At 41.0% G+C, this 10,000-nt stretch overlaps 1 protein-coding gene across 1 annotated transcript in view; it reads right to left on the bottom strand.

Moving 5' to 3' along the window:
* Positions 1-10,000, bottom strand: part of LOC307255456 (partitioning defective 3 homolog) — a gene marked incomplete at both ends in the record, with an annotated part of 133,639 nt that overhangs the window by 8,974 nt on the left and 114,665 nt on the right. The window contains 1 exon segment of the mRNA XM_080034140.1: positions 9,019-9,142. Coding sequence (XP_079890266.1) covers positions 9,019-9,142 — 124 coding nt within the window.

The raw sequence follows: 10,000 nt of genomic DNA on the forward strand, positions 1-10,000 counted from the left end.
TGATTTGATTTTACTTCAAGACACAAATCACAGGAATATATGCTAGATAAATCTACATTTTCAACACTTCATACCTTACACCATCTCACTCCAGCCACACGTCAAAACACACACATTCCCACACACACACACAAACGCGCGCACACACACACACACACAAACACAACACCCCCCCCCCCCACACACACACACACACAGACACACACACACACACACACACACACACACACACACACACACACACACACACACACACACACACACACACACACACACACACACACACACACACACACACTTACCATGAGTTAGTCCCTGAGCTGTCCTCTCAGGTGAAAGTGAAGGTGAGACACAGACAGACAGAATGTGGGAGGAGTCATGCCGGACACTCAGACAGGTGAAGTGATGAGACGATGTTAGTGGGTGTTAAATGTTAATGGAGACAAATAGTGTGTTAACATTGTGACAGTGCTGGGGCGCTCCGGTGGTGTAGTGGATAGAGCGCGTACCATATCGGCTCAGGCCTTCGTTGCAGTGGTCGCGGGTTCAAATCCGACCCGTGGACCTTTACTGCAGGTCATCCCCCCCCCCCCCCCTCTCTCTCTCTCTCTCTCTCTCTGTCTCCCCATTTCAAGTCTGTACTGTCTAATAAAGCTTGAAAATGCCAAAAAATTATCTTAAAAAAAAACTTTGTGACGGTCCTGCCCCAGACAGCTAAAGATACACACCTTATATACAGGTAGTTAAAGTGTGGCTATTGATTTAAGGTGTTAATATGTCTGTCTTTAAGAATAGTTGAGCAAACCTTGAACAAACCAGTAACATTCGAAGATACTGAACACCTTCAGGGGCTAGGAGGTATAACAGATGCATGAGAACATTTTAATAGGTTTCAATGGGTGTCATAAAACGACATTCCCCACCATAAAATCATCACAACTTTCAACGTGCAGGTATTTAAAAAAAAAAACCTGTAACATCATTTTCTGCACACCTGAATATGTGACAGGTGCGTCGGAGGAGGGCTCTATAAATGAAAGGAACTCTCGCACACTGTCTCGGATTCTGCTGAGATGTCTATTTTATGAAAGGCAGCGTTTACGTCTCAATGAAGGCTTGTTAAGAAGGAAACGCTGCTTCTGCCATAGAATAAACGTGTCAGCAGAAAGTGTACACTGTGCACGGGAGTTCCTTTCATTAAAGTGAAGACATTTAAAAAGTGTGTACATCACATGCACGTACCTATAACTTAAAGCCCTACTTCACCAGTGGAAATATGAAGGTATATTGAACTCTGAGATCCTATTTAGTATAAATATGCAAAACATTTTAGAAATCGGTTCATCCTAGCCTGAGAAAAGGCAGAAAGAGTGTTTATGGTCTCACTGTCTAACCCTACATTTTCCCATGTGTGACATCACACATAGTAAAAATGTAGGTTTAGGATTAACAGGACAGCTGGGCCAAGGGAAGACTGAGGAAAGACTGAGGGAAGAAAAACCTCATTCATTATATTATAAATAGCGATTTTTATAATGATAGAACGCCGGTTCTGTATGGGTGAAGTATTCCTTTAAGTTGGTGTGAAAAGCTTGTTTGTGATTCCCCAATATATTGAATGCATCCCCATTATCTCCCCCTGTATTTATTTAAGAGACACATGTCCTAGGGTATCTTTATTTGGTCTCAAATAATTCATAATTCAGCATACATTTGCATATGTTCGTGGCGCAGTGGGTAGAGTACCACACATCTCCCCTCCCTCCTATGTTCATTAGTGGTGTCGGTGCAATAACTGTATGTGGATCACTCCTAACACACACGGACCCAATCTAATTACTTTTATGGCTGTGGAACGTATTGAGAGCAAGATACACACACACACACACACACACACACACACACACACACACACACACACACACACACACTGCTGGCGGAAGGCATTAGTTGGTGGGAAGGCCATAAAACGATTAACAGTGCTAAACAGACACTCCCCTTTCAACCAAATGAAGCTAGGGGCAATCATCTCTAGGATTGATTGGCATGGCCTTGACAATAGGCACACACACACACACACACACACACACACACACACACACACACACACACACACACACACACACACACACACACACACACACACACACACACACACACACACACACACACACACACACACACACACACACACACACACACACACACACACACACACACACACAGGCTGGCATGAAACCAACAGGGGTAATAGGGTAGCATGCACACACGGTCCCACACGAACACCCCACTGAATTTGAAAATTACCCGTGGGAAAATTGCAGTAGGCTAGTACCAATATGTTTCACATTGAAAAAAATAAATAAAAAATAAAAAAATTTAAGCGGTTTAGGGTGTGATTTTTGAGGGTAGACACACACACACACACACACACACACACACACACACACACACACACACACACACACACACACACAACCCCCCCACCCCCACACACACAGTATTAAGATGTAACAGTAAAATACAACGGGCAGTGTTGTTATGCCCCGTTCTAAGCCCCCAACATCAAGTGAATGAACCTCCCTCTCTTTCTCTACAGTGGTATAAACGAGAGCAATAAACCCAGCGCTATGAAGCAGGGAGAGCGGGCATCACTCACTCTGATAGAATTAGACCACACACACACACACACACACACACACACGCGCACACACACACACACACACACACACACACACACACACACACACACACACGTCATGAGGCTAAATATGGACGAATGGGAAATAAGTTAGTGTTGAAAAGAGGGAATCGGGCCAATCGAAATACATGGTTTGGAAATAGCATTGTAGGTTGGAATGGACAGATTCAACTATACTGCACTGTACTGTAGGTGTTTAATATGATAAGAGCTTGAATATGGCTCGAAATGACACTGATTGGAGTTAATTCTTGTTCGTAGAGAATTCTGAATTGATTGGGGCATTATTGAAACAAATTATTATTATATAAAATTAAAGAAAAAAATACAAAAAATAAAATGTGTTCTACTATTTTTTGCGAGTCAACAAATTAGGTCAGAATTCAAAATACATGTTTTTAAAATAGTAGGTTGGATTGGACAGATTCAACTATATGTCAGTGCTATAATATGGCTGTAACGATGTCTACATAATAATGGCATAACATTACACTAACAGGGATTGAATTCATATCCCCAGAGAATTCTGAATGGATTTTGGGAAATTATTGAAAATGGCCAGAATAAAAAAAATATGATAAAAAAATGTCCTCTAGTATTTTTTGGGGAGTAGGTTGAAAATAAAATAAAATAGTTTCAGTCCTAAAATTTAAAAAAAAATCACCCTTTGTAAAACAACTCTTACTGTATTTGATCTATTTTACATTTACTTGCATCATAAAACCATTTTCCCGCCATATAACCTATGAACGTACACACACACACACACACACACACACCATATAACACAGCCTATGAACATACACACACACACATACACACACACAGACACATAACACAGTCTATGAACGTACACACACACACACACACACACACACACACACACACACCATATAACACAGCCTATGAACGTACACACACACACACACACCATATAACACAGCCTATGAACGTACACACACACACACACACACACACACACACACACACATAACACAGCCTATGAACGTACACACACACACATATAACACAGCCTATGAACGTACACACACACACACACACACACATAACACAGTCTATGAACGTACACACACATACACACACACACACACACACACACACATAACACAGCCTATGAACGTAACCAGCAGTAATTTCATATGCACTAGCGCGCTCCTGGCACGGACTGTAAGTGGGACAGTGGTAGGTTGAATTAGGCGAAAAGGACACGGGCTCCTTGAGGATTTGCGCACACACACACACACACACACACACACACACACACACACACACACACACACACACACACACACACACACACACACACACACACACACACACACACACACACACACACACACACACACACACACACACACACACACACACACACACACACACACACACCACTCAGATGAAGCAACAGAATGTAATATATTCGTGGGAGAAGATAATTGAATTTCAAAGACACTTTCTCCTGTTTTCCATACGCCCCCCTCCCCCCCCCCCCCCCCCCCCCCCCGTTCCCCCTCTCAATACGGCCGGGGCATGAGTCTAATAACAGGCAATCACTAGAGCTAGCCTGAGTGTGTGGGCCGCACTCTAATAAGGGAAAGTGCATTAAAGGACCATTGTAGGGTCCCCTACAGCTCCGGAAAAAATTAAGAGACCAGTCAGGATTTTTCTCAAATCTTCATCTCCACATTACTTTTTGAAAATGCTCTTAATGACAAAAAAATGCAGTTAAGATTTTTTTTTATTTAGGGCTACCACAAATTCCTGTAAAACTATCAATTTGGTCAAAGCAGGCATTTTGAATCCAGGGGGAACCCTTCACTTTCAGAGTGTGGAATCCCTAATACTTAGTTTTCATGGGAAAATGAGACTCGCCACAATAGGCTGTGAGCTCCAGCGGATGTAAACACAAACATAATGCGTCCGTATTGTTAAGCTTTTTAATTGAGAGCAGCTCGGTCGTGCACAGACAAAGGCAGTGGTGACCTGAGCTCCTCTTTCCCACACACATACAGTGCTGCTGGAATGTGCACAAATCCAGCCAACCCATTAAAATGCATTACTCTATTTATTTTTTTATTTTATTGTTTTAAATATTCATTGAAAGGTGCTACGAGGAACTTTTTAAATATTTCTGAAACAGTCTCAATTTTCCCTCTGATGTTCATGAATGACATGTAACAGCAAACGAGACCATCAGTGCAAAGAATGCTATTTTTATATATAGGTTTTCTTAATGCCTTTGGTCATGGGTATACACTCACCCAGGAACAACAGCTGGCGTAGTAAAAACACTACCGCTTTAGTCCAAAGGGGGTGCAAAGAATGAACACAAACTGAAAGTTCCTTGTAGCACCTTTAAGTTTATATGCGAAAGATGTTTATTGTGCCCCAATGTGTTATACAAGACATGCATGACAACTCTCTCTTTGGAGTATTTTTTATTTGTCAAACAATGTTTCTATATGTTTGTATCAAAGGTGCTATTGTATATTTTAACCTCTTTGCATATATTATATATTATATGTTAACCTCTTTGTATATTTTAACCTCTTTAAAGGGACACTGTGTAATGTGACATCATCAAGAAAGTTCTAGAAAGTTCTAGAATGCAACGCTCCCTGGGTAACCCAACCCCTTTTCAATAATAACAGAAGCTACAGTGGCCTTTAAGGACAAGAATAATTCTAAATTTTAAACAATGCACCTGATGACATTCCAAAAACATGGATTCCTCCATACGACTTGCCTGCTCAATGGACAAAATGTAATATTAATATTTGTAATTCTCCACTCAGGGGGATAATTCAGATTATTGGCAGAGGTGATTTTACACCAATGAGGACATATTTATGAATGAGGATATTGATTTTAGCTGATACATTACTTAAAATGTTACACAGTGTCCCTTTAAAGCACTTTGAGTGGCCTTGTGTTTGAATTGTGCTGTATAAATTAACTTGCCTTGCCTTGCCTTGCCTTTGCGTTTTCAGCTAAATGTCTAACTTTTGAAATACAAATAATTTAAACAAACTGTAGTTGTTTACAGCAGCAGAGCCCACAGTTTTGTTTACACACGTATTCTAGTCTTACGTTGGTTCCAGGTGTTTCAATATGTTTTGTCTTGATTTATGATGATAGAATTATTCAATTTACATGTAGAGAAACATATGTTTTGTAAACTAACTGCAGGCTCTGCAAAGGTAAACAAATTCCCCCTCCTCTGAAACTGCATAGTGCACCCTTAAACCTGCAGTGTGTAGAATTTTGGGTTTTATTTCCTGGCAGATTGTGTAGAAAGTAATTATAATATCCATAAGTACATTTAATTTAGTGCATAATAGCTGAAAAAAAAATGTTTTATTATTTTTTTTCCCTTAGAAAGGGTCTCATATATGTCCATATTTCTGCATATTGTGGACCAAGGCCTAGTGCCGCCATCTTGAAAGTGTCATAGTTGGAATGTCATCAGGTGCATTGTTTAAAATTTAGAATCGTTCTTGTCCTTGAAGGCCACTGTAGCTTCTGTTATGATTCGAAAGGGTTGGGGTTACCCAGGGAGCGTTGCATTCTAGAACTTTGTAGAACTTACTTGATGATGTCATATTACACACTGCACCTTTACTACTGCAGAATGCAAAACAAAACTAGACATTCTTAATTTGCTATTCTAGTCTAGAAAAGAGAGTCCAGAGATGGTTTGGTTTGTGAGCTCTCACTTTTATCATTTCATTTCAATTATAAATCATAAGACAAATTAATTCTCCCATTGCAGACCACAGACCGGGCAAAGCTACAGTGGGGGGAATGGTAGTGTAGCAATCAGCAGTAAAAAGACTTCATACACAACAAATATACAAAAACACAACAGTGTGTGTGTGTGTGGTTGTGAGTGAGTGTGTGTGTGTGTGTGTGTGTGTGTGTGTGTGTGTGTGTGTGTGTGTATGTGTGTGTGTTTGTGAGAGTGACAGAGAGAGAGCGAGAGTGTGTGTGTGAGAGGGAAAGAGAGAGAAAAAGTGTGTGTGTGAGAGAGAGAGAGAGAGGCAGACAGACAGACAGAGAGCGAGAGAGAGACAGAGAGAAAGAGAGAGAGAGTGTGTGTGTGCGTATTTGTGCGTATGTGTGTGTGTGTGTGTGTGTGTGTACAACATGACCCTGTATAGACAAACAACCATCAAGGACTATTCATATCATTTGTTTGCGAAGGACGTAATTCACACCACACCAAATTGTGCTTTTTTTATCACCGTAAGATATGTTTAAAAAAGTGTGTTGTCATAATGTGTTCGTAGTGGAATATGTTGTGATGACATGTGTGAAATAAACAATATGGTTCTCACCCCAAACTAGACAACTTAATGTGGTGAAAATTACTCCCATATTGAGTAAAAAAAAAATCATATAACACACATCACACATAGTTGCTACCAAGTTGAAAAAAAAATAATTCAAAATGTTAAAGGCCTACTTCACCGGTTTGAATATGAAGGTGTATTGAATTCTGAGATCCTATGTAGTATAAATGTGCGACAAAAATTGAAATCGGTTCATCCTAGCCTGAGAAAAGGCAGAAAGAGTGTTTTTTTTAACCCTATATTTCTCTTTCTCGTGACATCACAGATAGGGTTAAAAAAAAAAACGTACTTTGTAAATATTACTGTGATGTCTTTTACTGTGACATCACAGTAATATTTACAAAGTACGTTTTTTTTTTAACCCTATATTTCTCTTTCTGTGATGTCACGAGAAAGAGAAATATAGGGTTAAAAAAAACACTCGTTCTGCCTTTTCTCAGGCTAGGATGAACCGATTTTTTTTTAAAAATGCACATTTATACTACATAGGATCTCAGAATTCAATACACCTTCATATTCAAACCGGTGAAGTAGGCCTTTAAATCTTCAAGAAAATTAAAAAAAAAGTGCTACCTTCAGCTGACTGTTCGTATGTCCATAACAAGCTTGTTATTCAAATTCATGTAATAATACTAAGAACACTTCTCGCGTTGTGATGCAAGGAATCAGGGAGGGCTAAGAATAATAAATACTAAAAATTATTACAAGTGATTTCGTCACCCACAAAACAAAAAAACAAAGGCATTCAAATTTTTGTTCGCTTATCATTATATTACCACGTGTTGCTTTAAATACACCCATCCCCCCTCCATTTAGCTTCTTACCACTTATTGCTTTAGATACACCCACCCCCCCCCCCCCCCCCCCTCCAATTAAGCTAATGAAGCTTTGAATCTAAAAAAATGCAAGTTCAAAAGTACACAACCTCACGTTTAAAAGGTGGAGTCAGTGATTCTGGAGAACGCTAGTTGTCAGAATAATTTGATGTCAAAATCGGTGAATATCTCCTCATGATTTGCTACTTGTACGTACTGTGTGTGCGCCGGAAAAAACAAAATCCAGTGTTAATACACAGCCTAGGCTCCGTGATAAAGGGCATGTTGCTATAGCTACGGTTGGCCTAGTTTGTTGGCATACCCTTTGTAATACCAGTTTCTAGGCTGTGTATTAACACCAGTACAGACAGGTGGCAGATCATGAGGAGATATTCACTGATTTTGACCAACATTTGTCAACAAGCGTTCTCCAGAATCACTGACTCCACCTTTAAACTGTAGAAAGGCACGGGTTAAAAACAAAGGGTTTCCCAATTGGGCGCCCTGTACATACAAAACAATGTGAAGACAGATGCATGAGTCCATGAGTTGGTGAGTGAATCCATGTAGATGATTGACAGACAGACACAGGGGGACGACGGATGAGTAGAGTGGGGGTTGTGACAGGCGGGTGGGGTTAGTGACGGTTTTGCAAACTCCTGCATGCAAGTGGATGGGCATTCGAGGGGTTGGTGAGGGGGGTGGTGTTAGCGAAAAATAAGCCATAAAAAAAAAGGCCTGTGGTAAATGTTAATGGTGGTCGAAAAAGTGTCAAGTTGATGCCGCCATCTTGTCTTGTTCATGGTGTGTGTGAGTGTGTGTGTGTGTGTGCGTGTGTGTGTGTGTGTGTGTGTGTGTGTATGTTTCTGTGTGTGTAGGAGAGTACGGGGGGTTAGTGACACTGACGATTAGCACCATTTGTTCCGGTTAGCTTCAGGATGCTAACTCATGCTAGTTAGCTCCTCAGGCTAGTATTCAGAAGCTACTGAACACATCCAGAATCTTGGTCTTGTTCTCGTGACATTAAACAGTCTTATAGTCAAAGCCATTCTTCTTAAAAAGGCCAGTGGGACAGTAGATTTGGGTTAAAGGGTTTTTTTCTTTCCGCCCCGGGTCATTGTCACACACTCACCCAGGCCTGTTCGAAGCTGTAGGTGCGTCTACGATCGTCTGGGTCGTCCGGGATGGTTTGGGATTGTTGGAACTCCTGCCTCAGCCGCTGTATCCGGTCGTGGTTATTAGGGTTTAGCCGGTTGCTATGGAGAGAGAAAGATTTTTCAAGATTTTGAAAAAGTCTTAAAAGGTGCAGTGTGTAATATGACATCATCAAGAAAGTTCTACAAAGTTCTAGAATGCAACGCTCCCTGGGTAACCCCAACCCTTTTGAATAATAACTGAAGCTACAGTGCTCTTCAAGGACAAGAACAATTCTAAATTTTAAACAATGCACCTGATGACATTCCAACTATGACACTTTCAAGATGGCGGCCGCTAGGCCTTGGTCCAAAGTCTGGAGAAATATGGACATGGGGACAAAATCCCAAAAGAATAAACCAAATCTCATCAATATAGCCGGTTGCTATGGAGGAGAGAGAGAGAGAGAGAGAGACAGAGAGAGAGACAGAGAGAGATAAAGAGGGAAAGAGGGGAAAGGGAGAGAGATACAGAGAGAGAGACAGAGGGATTGAGAGAGAGAGAGGGAGAGAGAGAGGGACAGAGCGATGGAGAGACAGACAGACAGACAGACAGACAGAGAGATAGAGAGAGAGACAGATAGACAGATAGAGAGAGAGAGAGAGAGAGAAAAGAGAGGGGGAATAGATAGATGGGTATGAGAGGTCCTTTGTGAACAATTGACCTGGTTCTATCAGTGTAGCTCACATAAATGGCCTCGCAGTTTTAAGTTCGTCAAAGGCCCAATAAAGCTTTGTGTCTGTGTGTTGATAACATGCATTAGTTGTGCTGTGTTGACATTGGTAAAGCGCTAACCCCAGATAGCTTCAACCCAGATAAGAGCTACACACATGAGAAGTGAGGGCTGGATACACACACACACACACACACACACACACACACACACACACACACACACACACACACACACACACACACAC

This window comes from Ammodytes marinus (assembly GCF_949987685.1).
Source record: "Ammodytes marinus genome assembly, chromosome: 9".
Lineage (NCBI taxonomy): Eukaryota > Metazoa > Chordata > Actinopteri > Uranoscopiformes > Ammodytidae > Ammodytes > Ammodytes marinus.